The 14,686-nt window shown below is 42.7% G+C and overlaps 3 protein-coding genes across 7 annotated transcripts in view; 2 read left to right on the top strand and 1 right to left on the bottom strand.

Annotated features, from left to right (window-relative positions):
• Positions 1-956: 956 nt before the first annotated feature.
• zyg11 (zyg-11 family member, cell cycle regulator) lies at positions 957-8,593 on the bottom strand. The gene is given in 20 exon segments (XM_029429272.1): positions 957-1,217; positions 1,307-1,507; positions 1,665-1,762; positions 1,884-1,936; positions 2,040-2,237; positions 2,343-2,390; positions 2,578-2,739; positions 2,825-2,875; positions 2,977-3,076; positions 3,976-4,040; positions 4,884-4,898; positions 4,900-5,061; positions 5,622-5,762; positions 5,845-5,961; positions 6,044-6,157; positions 6,541-6,858; positions 6,962-7,009; positions 7,011-7,174; positions 7,843-8,008; positions 8,127-8,593. Coding segments are annotated over 19 exon segments (2,235 nt in total). The 5' UTR covers positions 8,151-8,593; the 3' UTR covers positions 957-1,217; positions 1,307-1,316.
• A 25-nt stretch (positions 8,594-8,618) lies between these two features.
• Positions 8,619-10,965, top strand: coa7 (cytochrome c oxidase assembly factor 7). The gene is made up of 3 exons (XM_029429282.1): positions 8,619-9,015; positions 9,429-9,569; positions 9,949-10,965. Exons 1-3 carry the CDS (start codon positions 8,910-8,912, stop codon positions 10,392-10,394), a joined length of 693 nt encoding a protein of 230 aa, XP_029285142.1. The 5' UTR covers positions 8,619-8,909; the 3' UTR covers positions 10,395-10,965.
• Positions 10,966-11,282: 317 nt separating this feature from the next.
• ralgps2 (Ral GEF with PH domain and SH3 binding motif 2) overlaps positions 11,283-14,686 on the top strand; it is a 65,373-nt gene continuing 61,969 nt past the window's right edge. For all 5 annotated transcript variants that reach the window (XM_029429274.1, XM_029429277.1, XM_029429275.1 and 2 more), the window contains exon 1: positions 11,283-12,022. The gene's annotated coding sequence lies outside the window, so the exon portion shown is untranslated. The remainder of the gene's footprint in view (positions 12,023-14,686) is intronic.

Here is a 14,686-nt window from a genome sequence, read left to right as displayed (position 1 = left end):
AGATGCAGCTACTTGTACGTACACACACACTCACACACACACACACAGAAGCGCTGCTCGTCTGTAAGACATTGGAAAGCACAGCGAACAAACAAATATATACACACACACACAGGTTTCTCAAAGAAGAAAAACATCTGTGACTCAATACACACGTACATCCACCAGGACTACACTGACATCATTATTGCCACTTGTGTCCAGAGAGGACACTTGTTTTTTTTTACCAGACATCATTTCAACTAATTGGAATTACACTCTGGACCGGCTGGTTTTTGGCAACGATACGACCGAGTCAGAGGCTGCCAGAAGTTTAGAAAATAAAATACATACTGGAACTCCTCAACTTACAACTTCTTTATAATGTAGGCTTTCATCTTTAATGTTTGGAACTTTTGAACCCACTGAACACACTCTAGGCAAGTGTCCGGTCACATTAAATCAAAGGCATTAGCGAATAAAAGAGTAAAGGAAGAAGAGAGCAGCAGCAGTATTGAGGACCCGAAGGCGTTGGTTTCAGTGAACACGGCTATAAACAAACAAGCAGGCTTTCCTAAAATGAACAGTACGAGCATTCAGACAAACTCCAGCATGCTTGAGCTCACAGCGGCGTCATGCGTATATCTAATGAGCTAAATTGACCAATTCAGACAAGCAGAGCCTTCGGTAACATCCAGGAGCCGGAGGGCGACGACCCTCAGCGGAGCTTTCGGGGGTTCGATCTCAAACCGAGACGTGTACGTGTGCACCGGCAGGTTTCTTTTGGTATTAAAAATCCTCATGATGCCAATGTCAGACTAAGAAGAGCGAGCACGGACACAAACCTCAAGTTGAGATTCAAGCTTCTTGAATATAATTACATTTCTAAATCACAAGATTCTCACACACACACAACACACACACACACACACACACACACACACACACACACACACACACACACACACACACACACACACACACACACACACACACACACACACACACACACACACACACACACACACACACACACACAGAAATATCTTTTGTTTTGAGACAAACACAAAGAAAATAAATAAAGTGTGTGTGTGTGTGCAAAGAATTGCGCAGAGTTTGTCCTTTAAGGTTTACTTTCTTGGGATTCTTGATAAAAGTGTGCTTGTGCTTGGGATATGCACACAGGCCTCCTCTGGGACCCAGCTTATGTCCTGATCTTGGTCAGGGAGCCTCATTTTCTGAAAGAGAAAACAAGGTAAAAGAATGAAAAACCTCCAGACATTGTGAGACTGATCCAGCAAATGACCATTAGTGTGCGAGTCTTCACCTCTGTGAGGTTATTGTGGCGGCAGGTGGCGACTTGTGTGTGTTCGTGCAGGCTGGCCGGTGCGGGCTCTGTGGCGCTGCAGGCTCTCCAGAATGCTCTTAGCCAACAGTTTGACATCTTTGTGGGTCTGCGGGTTTGTATGAACGAGCTCCAGCTGCTGCAGGCCGCCCTCCTCCAACAACATGCTGCAGTAGCGAGTGGCTGCAGACACACGGGGCGAATACAATGTTAAACTTTCTCAGACGTTTGAGAAGGTGAATAAGTTACTACCTTAAACAGATGTCAGTGCATTATTTGTGAATTAACTCCGTTATAAAAACCAGAATAACAAAATGTTCTGTAGGCGCATCCGTCTCACCGTTCTTGCTGCAGACATGCTGCATGGCCCAGGCCGCCCAGAGCTGGACGCCGGGGGTGTGAAAGCACTCCAGTAGGGGGAAGAAGGGGTTAAAGGACCTAAAGAACGAGAGACAATGAGAATATATTTAGTATGTGCTCTATGTCACATGTTAAGGTTTTGACTGCTGATTTCTAAGAACAGTATGTTCAGACAGAGAGAAGAGAAGCTGCAGCTCACCTGTACGCCACCATTTCACAATCAGGCGCCGGCCACTTCATAATAACATTATGCTAGAGAAACACACAAACGCAAAAGACTCAAACAAACTGTTCAAAAACAAGTGTGTGGTATCCATGTGAATGATGAGTCATGAAATGTCTTGCTGATTCCTACCAGCTGCTCCAGCAGTGTGGATCGAAGCTCGGAGCTGAGTGTCCACGTTGCCTCTCCTCGTGACGTCAGATGTGCGAGGATGCCCGCGGCGAAGTAGCTGACCTCCACCTCTGAGCTGTGCAGCAGGGTGCTGATGTGGTCCAAGAACCCCTGCACCATCAGCTCCACGTGCAGCTCCCCGACCTCGGCTATGTTGTTCTACACAACACAGGGTGAAAAGGCAACAACATCTTAATATTGTAAATGTAAATGTAAATGTACTTTCAGTTTTTCTAAAGGGTAATAAGAGAGCAATAAACTCACCAGCAGACCGAGAACCTTCTGCTGAATAGAGGACTCATTGGGGAAGGACTGCAGAGGGAGGGGGTGGGAGTGGGGGAGGTATGGGAACAAAACAACAGTGAGTCAGTCCGCCCCGGAGGCAAATATACTTCTACAAAACAACATGTGATTAACCAGCATGGCTCATCTGCTTTAAGTTGCTTTCTGGGTAGCGCTTAAGGTTTATTTACATGTACATGTTGACATTTCTGTGTACCTCTAAAACTTTAATAAACAGGTCCAGGCCCTGGTTCTCAATAAAATGGCGGCAGGTTGTTGGGGATTCATCAGTGAGGTTCCAGAGAGCACTCAGCGTGAATTTGAGGGTGGCGTCCACCACGCCCTGAGTGGCCTTCTGACGCACAATGTGGAGTAGTTGCTGCGGGGCGGGAAGGGAGCATATTAGCATTTTTTTGGTAAATCAGTAAAGGCGGAAGAGAATAGAGTCAACATGAGGACCTTACCTTAACTATGAACAGCTCTGCTCCCAGCTGAGCCGTCTGCTCTGTGGACAACTGGGGAAAAGAACACGTCTTAAAGATTAAGAAAAAGCCTACACATGTGCTTAGAATGTATTAATAACAGCACTATTGTTATTATGCAACACAACATATACCTTAGCAGCCAGTATGGAAATGATAGCCACAGCCATCCTCTGCATGTTCTGGTCTTCATGGTTGCAGAGCCACTGCATCACTAGTTTGGCAGCTTCAAACCTGGCAAACAAGGAGAGGAAGAAATCATTTCTGATACTTCATACACCTTCAGCAGGTTAGGTTTTATGTTATGAGCGGTAAAGATTTTCCTTTTTGCTTCACACGACACGGCGTTAATCTTTTATAGATTTAGTCTTTCTTAAATTACTTTATGAATATTTAAAATCTACATAAATCTGAGGCCATGGCTCTCAGCAGGAAACCGGTGGATTGCCTACTCCGGGTAGGGAATGAGCCATTACCCCAAGTGAAGGAGTTCAAGTACCTCGGGGTCTTGTTCGCGAGTGAGGACGATGGAGCGAGAGAATAGGAGCAGCGGGGGCGGTATTACAGTCACTTTACCGCACCGTTGTGATGAAAAGAGAGCTGAGCCAGAAGGCAAAGCTCTCGATCTACCGGTCGATCTTCGTTCCTACCCTCACCTATGGTCATGAAGGCTGGGTCATGACCGAAAGAACGAGATCACGGGTACAAGCGGCCGAAATGGGTTTTCTCAGACGTCTCCCTTAGAGATAGGGTGAGAAGCTCAGCCATCCGTGAGAGACTCGGAGTAGAGCCGCTGCTCCTTTACGTTGAAGGAGCCAGTTGAGGTGGTTCAGGGCATCTAGTAAGGATGCCACCTGGGCGCCTCCCTAGGGAGGTGTTCCAGGCACGTCCAGCTGGGAGGAGACCCCGGGGAAGACCCAGGACTCGGTGGAGAGATTATATCTCCTCACTGGCCTGGAACACCTCAGGATCCCCCAGTCGGAGCTGGAGGATGTGGCCCGGAGAAGGGAAGATTGGGGTTCCTTACTGGAGCTGCTGCCCCCGCGACCCGACCCCGGATAAGCGGTAGACGATGGATGGATGATAACTACATGTTAAAATGAAAAATACTAAGTAAAATTAGTATTTCTCACCTGTTGAATGGAACCTCCTGCAAAATGCGATCGCTGCACAGAGACAGCAGGCAATTCTTCTGCAGCTATAGACAGAGAAACCAAAACATCTGTTAATGTACTTTTCTCTTCTGATCAGATGTGTGTTGGTACTTTGGGTATGTAATAGTGAAACGTTAACATTGTGTTCTGTTCTCATCGCGCCCATTTTTATTTACAATATTACGACATTTACAAATCCTTTAAAAAAAACACAATATGCAGTAAATGCACCTGGCATAAAGCATAACTGTTCTCCATTGATGTTGAGAAACACAAAAAAAGGAAGCTGCACTTCTTTTGGTTGTGGGAACTTCCCCAACACATCAGGATTTTCCGGCGGTCACAATGCATTTAGATCGCTCACATTTTTTCCCCTCTCTCTCCAATATGTCCCACCCTGAGCTACGGACCCACTACACACTCACAAGGCCTCCAACGCCAGCTCACCCTCAAACTTTCATTATTTCTTGTTTGTGATCAACAGCAGGTAAATATTAAGTTGGATCAAGTAGGTTAGGCTCATGTCTGAAGTTTATTTTTGTTTTTTATTGTGTGCGACTGAAGAATAAAAAGATGTTTATGTTTCATGCTCAACTGTTACTTGTCTTAATTCATAACATTTTAATTTAGAAAATGCAATAAATTGTGAAGGGGAAAGCTGTTGAGCAGAGTCACTTGCTATAACTATAGTTCTTTGTGCCTTGATTGACTTTTCTATCATTGATGGGAACTTCTGACACAAAACACATTTCAACCATGAGAGTTCCCTGTGCAGGTAAACTGTGTCAGGTGTGACAGCCAGCTATATGCAGTCATTTGACAAATCGTGATGGATGCCATAGATCCATGAAGTGCGCCGCTAGGCAGAAGTGCAGGCATGAAGCTACCTGTTGGTGGTTAGGGGAACGTCCTCATGGCCTCCAGCAGAAGCTGAGTGACGGTACTCAACAGTCGTACTGGCATTCCTGCCGCCAGGTCCTGCTTTGTCAGGTTGAACACACAGGCACTGGCTGCCAGCTGGACATTCAGAGTGGCAGGGTGATTCTTCATGCCCAAAACTACCAGCTAGAGAAAGAACGAGAAGAAGGAAGTAATATTACGTTAAGTGTGCGGAAATTGAGTGGAGGTGTCGGGCTTTGGTATGATACTCTCTGGGAAGACCTTAAACATGATAAAACAATATTCTATGACAATCTGCACTGTTTTCTTAGAGGTAAGTAAATAGAAGTACAGCCTTATGGCCTTCGCCAACCAGTTGCAGTTTATATCCATGTCTGTCCAAAATGTCACCACCTCATTATATCATCATAATTATTATATGAATTCTTGAGTTGTGGTTAAAAACATGTTTTGTGAGGTCACAGTGACCTTGACCTTTGACCACCAGAATGTCATTAGTTCAACCTCGTCAGAGAACGTTTACGCCAAATTTGAAGAAATTCCCTTCAGGCGTCTCTGAGATGTTGCGTTCATGAGAAAGGGACAGACAACCCGAAAACAACAGAACCCCCCCCCCCCCCCCCCCCCCCCAACGGCTTTGTATCGTTGCAATGTGGGCGGTATGATCAAATAAACGATGTTTGTAAAATCAGCAAAGTTTCCAAAGTACAATAATGTGTGTTCACCTTGAGGATGTCGGGCCTCGGTTTCTCCATGACATGGGTCAGGCTGAACAGATGAAACAGAGCTTCTCTCACGAAACCTTCCCTCTCACTGTAGCGGCGCAGGGCCTCACAGATCTGGGTCTCGTAGGCTTCTCCTGTTACCTGTTTACACACAAAAGACTGTGGCAAACCAGAATTTCTATGCACAATGTTATTGATGTTAATGTACACATCTATAGCCTACCTTTAGATTTCCTTGTCCAGAGAGGAAGTCAGAAAATCCAGCATCGGTGGCCAGAAGTCCCACAAAGGTCATCCCTGGTCTCTCCTCAACAAATGCCTTAACAGCTGCATCTGTGACCTGCAATGTTCACACACATAAATAAATAAATGACAGCATGGCAGCCCGAGATACTCAAAGATAAATATAAACACACACACACCTGTTTCCTCCCCGACACATCCAGGGAAACAAGAGCGGGCAGGATTCCCGGCTGTCCAAGCAGTTGACGAGCCACGTCAGAGGTAAACTGTTTATCATCACTGATGTCCAGGTGCTGCATAAACACACACAATTAGATTTTTAAGAAAATAACTGTGCTAGGCATGGGATGATATGAACATTTATTCTGGCCATAATAATTGCGCTGCACGATATTATCCCGATAATCATCAAAATACGCTTCAAACTCTTAAAATGGCACTAAAACATAGTGGAATCTCGTCACATTACATTTAGTTAAGAAACTAATTGTATTGCATCACAGATGCAATACAGATTTTTTTGTGGACATAATTTTAAATTAAAAACAAACTATCAAACAATCCTAAATAAAGTAATAATTGTGTAAGTCTGTTCTTTCTTACATGATAATTCCTGTATTTTTAAAATGAGGCTCTATTTTAACAAATAGAAACAGGTTTAACGGTTGACACTAACCTGTAATACATCTAACTGGCCTATGACTCCCAGCAGCTGAGCAGTGCTCATCTCCAGCCTTTTCAGCTGGTGCAGTGTTAGTGAGCGCAGCCGCTCCTTCAGGCCCAGCAGTGGGCTCAGGTTGGTAACTGAAGTGTTGGAGAGATCGAGGCTCTCCAGCCGAGGCAGGGAACACACGTCGACAAGGCCAGAGTCGTAGAAGTCTACGTTGGCTAGAGAAAGGGAGCGGAGACCCGGGAGGGAGCTGAAGCGATACCGAATTGGTTCCTCCAGAGAGGACATGGTGAGACCTGTTAAGACAAGTCGCTGGAGAGACTCCTGCAGGATGTTTGAGGGAAAACAACGACAAAGAATAAGCTCAAATTCTTTTAATATCGAGGGAGAAATGGGCGGTTTGACAACATGCCTTTTTTTTTTTTACCTGGCAGTATTTATTGGTTGCCAGTCCCTGTAGAATATCAGGAATAGTGAAGGTCTGCATTGACCCTGGCAGCATCCAGCTCCAACAGTCTGTGAGGGCAGAGGGCTTTCTGGAAGGCCTCTGCAGAGATACGTGCTGTACGGATGCAGGCTCGTCTCAGCCGCATGTATTCACAGTTACGAAATACACCCGCTGTGCTGTCATTCAACAGACCTGTAGTGGAATGAACTTGTGTTAAGTTTAATCTTTGGATTCATGCAGGACTGAGCCTTGCTCAATGCGGTCTTTGTTTACCAGCTGCAGGGATTTAGTTTAGGTGACAACATACCATCAGATTAAGTGCACTTTTGAAAGTCACCAACGAGATTTTTTGTTTCCACCAAGTAGTTCTTGAGGTTTGTATTTAACGATGCAACAGGTGAAACTAACATATAAACTCAAATATAAATCTTTACTGTGGTGGTTTTGTAGGCTCAGAAATCTCCAACTCTTTTCAGGAGTGTCTTTAAAGGGACGCGTATGTATGCTGAATCCTATCTTCTTAACATTATACATTAAGGAGACCTTTCAAACGGATCTCAGCAATGTCTTTTTCCCCCCTGGGTCAAATGTTCAACGTATGTTTCCTCAGGTCAATATGTTGAAATCACCTACAGCTTATTGACTCCTGATGTTATACTCCTCGATACACGAGACAGTTCATTGAGTTTTTACATTTACATCTCCATAATGACTGAACAGATCCCTTCATTCTTTTGCAATACAATCTGAAGATCGAAGACAGGCCTGATCATTCACTTACAATGTTAGTTTTTAAATCAAGAGACACACATGCCCTGGGAACATAGGGATAACCCCTTTAATAAAAAGTCCAGATTTACCTTCAGTGGCCATCTTGGCCAGCAGCTGGTCTGCTAGCTCCTGCGGGAAGAGTACAGCCTCTCTGAAGCACAGGGAGCCATCCGGGCGCTTCACACAGAAACACTCCAGATTTTGGCTCACATGGTTCAGGCACAGGTCTGTGAGAGCCGGCGGAGATGCCTCATCCTGACAACATACAGGGGACGCTTGTTGATGTAGATGCATTTAATGTTATTTGTTGATTCTAATGACTGCACATACAAATACGTCACGCAAATTACCTCAATGCAAAACTGAAACTCACCGTGTTTAGGAAACTACAGGCCATGGCTTACAAAAAAACCAAAACACTCACAATTTTAGCTTATGTAACTGAGACTGGTGTCTTTTTCCACCACGGGAAAAATAAAGCTCTGCAGTAAAACAGCTCCGTTTTTAGTCTGTAGCGTCCACCTGCCTGAGAGCCTGGCGTTACGCACACCGGTTGGACAGTACAACAGTAACTTAGGGAGGGAGCCCCGACGATCTTTAGCAGCGAACAAGCTAGCTAGCTAACTTGTTGTAGCCTCCGTCTGGGAAAATCGCTCTCAATAAAAAAATGTCGAAAGATGTCTGCTGTGGCGGAATTCATGTTAAAAAAAGATCGACTTATCAGGGACCGAAGCTCTAAATAACAGAATTAAAAGGGGAATATGGTTTTGACAGCCAGCAGTTATGTCTATTTTTGACTACACGAACAGTAAACAAAAGGTCACCGCCCTGGAAGTACATTAGCGAAGGGGGCTTGACTACGGAAGCCGGTTCAGGAGGGTGTTATAAAACCAGGAAGAGATCGTCAGATAGACACGCATGATCATGGACTTCTTCTGTATTCAATTGGACACTATTTTATAAGTTATTGAAGTGCACTTTTATAAAAACGTTACCGTTAACGGTAATCACCTCCATTGAGATTTAATTTTTGGTAGAAGCTTTTGTAACATTGCTCAGTAATCCATTCACCAAGGTCACAAGTGCCAGTGGAGTGGATGTAGTGGGAGCTAAACCTTCATTAGCACATGCGATTATAGTAAAGTTATAAAGAAATATGGCTGGACTTATAAACTTTGAAGATGAGAATGAAGTGAAGCAGTTTTTGGACAATTTGGGAACGGAGTACAGCTTCCAGTGCTTCAAAGAAAAGGATCCTGAAGGTATAATTGTCTTGCTCTGTTCAGATTAAAGATGCTGTTAATGCTGTTAATGGAGGTATTAAATCATGGCCAAAAGAGAAACAACATTGCTCTCACAACCATATACCCCCGTAGACAAACTTGTATTTTGTTAATGTATCTTTGTGTATTAATCCGTGTATGTATTTGTGGGTATACAATGTTTTCTTCTATTTTAACTAAAACAAAAAGCAGTATTAGTAAGGAAATAAGCATCTGGTCTTTGTGCATTTATGTATGTTAAATTCTAATGCCACTGTGATGTCCATATCAAATACAATAAAATAAACACTGGACACCAGCGATAGATGGAAATTGAAGCTTCATATCAATTGAATGTTTGATATGTGTTAGTGATTAACTCATCATTTCTCTTTGTGCCATGTTCTTCTCAGGGTGCCAAAGGCTCTCAGACTACTTGGAAGGTGTGAAGAAAAACTATGAATCTGCAGCACAAGTGCTCAAATATAACTGTGAGACAAATGGACATGGAGAGAGCTGCTATAAACTGGGGGCTTACCATGTCACAGGCAAAGGTAAAAGAGCAATGTGGCTTATTTCCTTATTTTACCTTCACTGATGTTTGTGGGACAAATACTATGACATTAAGTATTCAAGCAAAGTGCTACTTGTTATACTACTTATGCACTTTTTAATATAAATGTATAGCTATTTAAGTTAGCAGTTACATTGCAAGATAATGTTTTACAAGCAACATATATAAAAACAAAATGAAATATCATGCTTTCTGGGCTTTTCAATTATCCAACAGTATATGTAGTATATTTTGATGATTACATGTGACCACATCAATATTACATTTTTCAGTACTTTTCATTTTGATACTTGCAGTTCTTCTAAAGGAATCATTGTCTTCTTTTTATTCAAGTAAGGGCTTTGTATTCTTCCCACCAGGTGGAGTGAAAGAGTGTCTGAAAACAGCAAACTCCTGCTTTTTGCGCTCCTGCAATGCCAACGGAAAGAAGTCTATAGATGCCTGCCATAACGTTGGTCTGTTAGCCCATGATGGACGAGCTAGTGAAGAAGGACCTGACCTGACAGTAGCTCGGGAGTACTATGAGAAGGCCTGCACTGGTGGCTTCGCTCCTTCCTGCTTTAACCTCAGTGCTTTGTTCATTGGGGGTAATTCCAAAGGACTGGTACCGGATATGACTAAAGCTTTAATGTACGCTAACAGGGCTTGTGAGCTGGGACATGTGTGGGGCTGCGCCAATGCAAGTCGTATGTACAAACTCGGGGATGGGACAGAGAAGGATGACAAGAAAGCTGAGGAGCTGAAGAATCGAGCAAGGGAGCTGCATGGTTTAGAGAAGGAAAGGCAGCTCAAATTTGGGGAATGAATGTGACACTTGATTAAACTATCATTGTTTTGCCTGCACGTCTGGTGTTCAGTCAGGTTGTTTGTGGGGACAAGTGTATATGTGTGCAAAAACAAAACCTGTTAAGGGGTTCAAAGGTAGGAGATGATGTGTTGTTTAAAAGAAAAGCATGGTTAAATGGACGTGTTTGCCTCAGTTACAGTGTTTAGACAGTCAAATTCAGGGAGCAGTATTTACTTGACTATTTGTATTGGTAGATTTCAGTCAAATGTGAAGATAGTGTAGAGGAAATAGCAACTAAATTATTGTGATTCATGTACAGTAGTTGATTATTAATCACGCCTTTTTGAAGGTCTATGATTTGGAGTATGGAAATGATTAGACACATGTTTATAGGGTGAAAGGGCAGCTCTGTGTCATCAGCATCAGATTGTCATGTGCCTTTAAACAATGCTAGGCCTATGTATAAATATTTAGGTAGTAACAGATTACATGTAATAGGGATTACTTTATCCGATTACAATAAATAACTAAGTCAGCCTAGAATATATAAAAAAAGAAGTGTGCAATTAAATTATAGTTACATTGTCAAGGATTACTTCATTACAATTTTGGTAACATCTTTAAAATTTGGCAATATTATAATTATGAAACTTTCTTTCACGATAACCAATACTATTAAATGTGTGTCAAGGTTTCTTGGACAAGTGCTCCACTTTGTGGCGAGGGATAAAAAAAAGGATGTAAATGGTGATTCATGCATAATGAAGATTTTATTTAGCTACATTGAAAATGGAAAATTAATATTTTGAGTAAGTGCTCCTTCTGCGTTACAAGAGCAAAGTCCTCCATGTGGATTTGATTAAAAAATAGCAACAACAAAGTATGCAAAAGAAACAGCTGTAAATGCTGAACATGCAAAATGCATTTTATTTGCGTTAAAAATGTTTCGAGATGTTTAACTCAAATTTTGTGGCAGAATCAAAAAAATGTTTGTATAAATGATAATTTTGTAATGGCTGATTTTGAAGTAATCCAAATGTATTCGGATTAAATTAAATGTTTTCTAATTCAATGGATTATGTTACTAATAAAACAATTGCTATGCAATGTTTGTATTAGTAACTGACTGCATTGCAAAGTAATCGGACCCAATGGTCGTTATTAGTATGGTAATTTAAATGTAGAATTAGTAATACTGGATAGTTTTACAATCACTTGTGGGCACAACGTTTGTCGGGCCACAAGAGGGAGTCAGAATAAAAGACATGCATTTTGCGCCCTTTTCAAATCTCACAGGGTGCTTTATCCTGAAGTCTCCACAATCGGCACGGAGTATGCTCCTACCATCTGTCCATTTTAACCGACATTGCATCAGCAACCTGTAGATAATGTAGACTAAATGTATTTTTCTATAACGAACTGAACTAAGCCGGTGTGTTGATGATGGGCGGACTGCTTCGCTTTGCTCGCTAGCTCCGCCCGCTAGCTGTGTCTCCTCAGCCCTCATTCAAAACAGAACACAGCTGTTGCGAGGCGCATCGTCGTGTCCTGGTCGTTAGCTAACAACTGTTAGCTGTCTGCTGCTGTGGGTTTCTGATGCACCCACTGGAATATTAGAAGAAGGAAGAAGAAAACGACACACTTCGGTGAGTTATAGAACAGTAGGTGGCAAAGTTTGATTATCGACATAATTTAGAAACCCCCCCCCCCCCCAGTCCAGCCGTCGAGGTAGCTAGCTAACGTAACGTTATTAAGCCCCACCAACGGTTTGGATGTGTTTGTTTTTATATGCAGGATGCTCCGTTATCAAAGTAGATTGGCATCCACCAAGAGGAGGGGACAAGGAGATGCGAGAGAAACGTTAAGACATGTCCTGTTTTTTTTTTTGTAATGCAGACTATCTGTAGCTGGATGCAGAGGTTTATTTAAGCCATCTATTTCGTGTTCTCCTCCACCCACGTGAAATCACGGCCGCCCCCAACACACACACCGAGAAGCAGCACCCGAGGAGTTTGATTTAATGCTAATAATAAATCATGCGCTCCCTTACCAAGCTAAGTTAGCTAACGAGTCAAGCTAGCGAGAATTGCAGCATGCTAATATGGAAACCTTTGAGTGGTGAGAGACAGTGAGTTAGCAATTTGTGATCCCTCGCGTGCAGTCTTACTTTGTTTACTTTAGTCCCTAGACAGTTCGCTTCTCTTTAGGGAGACAGGGGACTTTGTCTCCCGTTTGTGCTGTTAGCCAAACAGACATACCTACTGCAGAAGCTCTGCACGGGATAGCTCATTGGCGGTGAACCCCCTGCACAGTTGCCCTCCGGGGAGTGCTTTGGGTGTGGCGTGGGTTCACCCATGCACAATACTGTCCACAGCCTATCTTGTCTCAGCTATAGTATATCTCGGTTACAGAATAAGCACTTAAGACGAGTCGTGTATTTTGAGTCTGGGAAAGGAGTGACTAACAGTTCTCGACCTTGATGCCGAGAAATTAGAGTCTAAATGAATTAAACTTTTGGAGCATAAGCTAGAGAGGTTCTTCCAAAGTTCAGCTGGTGGGTGTTTCTTAAATAAAGCACTCTTATCTCAACACCAGAAAGCCGTTTTACATTTGTCTGATTACTGTCCATCTCCATTAATGTAATTTAATGTGTTGATCAATACTATCAGTTTAAATGGTTGATGGTCAATTTTAAAAAGGCTGTATCGTAAATGTTGTATCACAATCGAGATGAAGGTATGTTGACAGTTCAATGTCATGAATCTGACAATGGGGTAGCAGTGGTCAGGTTACAATGTGCTAAAACTTTGAGAGCTTTGTGACCGAACTTCTGTTTTTCTGCCATTGTTCCCTTAATGTGTGAGGTCAGGGATATCCACAGATATGTTCCTGTACTGGGAGCACACACACACACACACACACACACACACACACACACACACACACGCACACACACACACACACACACACTTGAGTGGGCCAGCTCTATTAGCTGTCAAGCTGATTTAGTTTTAATCTGATTTCAACCCTCTTTCTTTCTTTCTTTCTTTTTTTTTTACTATTAGGCCGCCTTTTCTTAAACAAAGCCTCCCTCTACTCAAACCTTGAATCTAACACACTCTTTGTCCGTGTCTTGTGTGACGTTGGTGTTACTCACCCCTCGCTCCCCATTTTAAAGGACTGTAAGGAATGTTGCATATCGATATTTAGTATGGTTCTGTGGAGCTGCTGTTCTCAACACTTAACATATGACCCAGAGGTCACTGGTTCAGACTCATGACTGGCGTGCCTTTACAGTGCTGTGGTGTCGTGTTATGCAGTGAAGACTGAAAAGATCTAATTTGGCTTCAAATGTCTTCTTTAACAGTAAAATGGATTCAGAAGTTGATAATTGCAGTGGTGCTAGTTCTGAAAGATTTCTTTGATTTAGTGGTTGGATGAAATTAAAGTTAAGACCTAAAGGGGAGATGAAAGTGCAGGACGTCCTCAGTCCTCCGTATATCAGACAAGGAATTACTTTTAGATTTTTACTGCAAATTGTTATATATCACCAGTGAAAGTTCACCTACAGGTCAGTGGTCAGTTGGTGCAAAGGGTACATCTGAAATGGTTACTCAAGTAGTCTTAGTTCTAGAGCTTAGGTTTTAATCCAATAGAATATGGTTGATTCAGTATTCTACCCAGCATGGAGATTTGCACGGTTGGTCTTAAGCAACACAAGTCCCATCTGTAAGCCTGTTTGCAAAGGCTGCATTGAATTATCATTGTGTGTTTTAGGGTTTATCCCGTTCTTTATCTCCGTAAACAAAAAGCATCACGTTGCAATATCTGTTGCTTGCCAACAGGAACAGTGTCAGCGCCCGGAGGTTTTGCCGAAGCGCCCTTGAGTTAGAGTGCTGTTCTTATTTTCAGTTGCATCACCCTGAGTATAACATGTAATTATCTATGGCTAAATGCTTTGTCTTTGCAAGGATGTAAGCCAACAGTTCTTAATTGAAACATTTGGTCATGTTGCAACCAGTGGGAGGAAATCATTTCTAGGACTTTACCTTTTTTTTTTTTTTTTTTTTTTTTTATAAATGCAATTTCAGTTTCCCCATTTCTGAATCATTATACCTGCTTCCATAAGATTGCCTTCAACGTTATTCCACGTATCTCTACATCCCACCTCCACCTTCTGGGTTTAACTAATCCCAGAGATGCCTCGTGTACGTGGGCCCATCTGTTCAGCACTGTAGTATGGCTGCTCTGTCCAAGGCCTGCAAATGTGATTAGTCGGAGATTACATCTGTGTGTGTGTGTGTGTGTGT

The sequence above is a fragment of the Cottoperca gobio genome, chromosome 4 (assembly GCF_900634415.1).
Source record: "Cottoperca gobio chromosome 4, fCotGob3.1, whole genome shotgun sequence".
Classification (NCBI taxonomy): Eukaryota; Metazoa; Chordata; class Actinopteri; order Perciformes; family Bovichtidae; genus Cottoperca; species Cottoperca gobio.
Note: the sequence above shows the minus strand (reverse complement) of the source record. Positions and strands in the feature narration are given on the sequence as shown.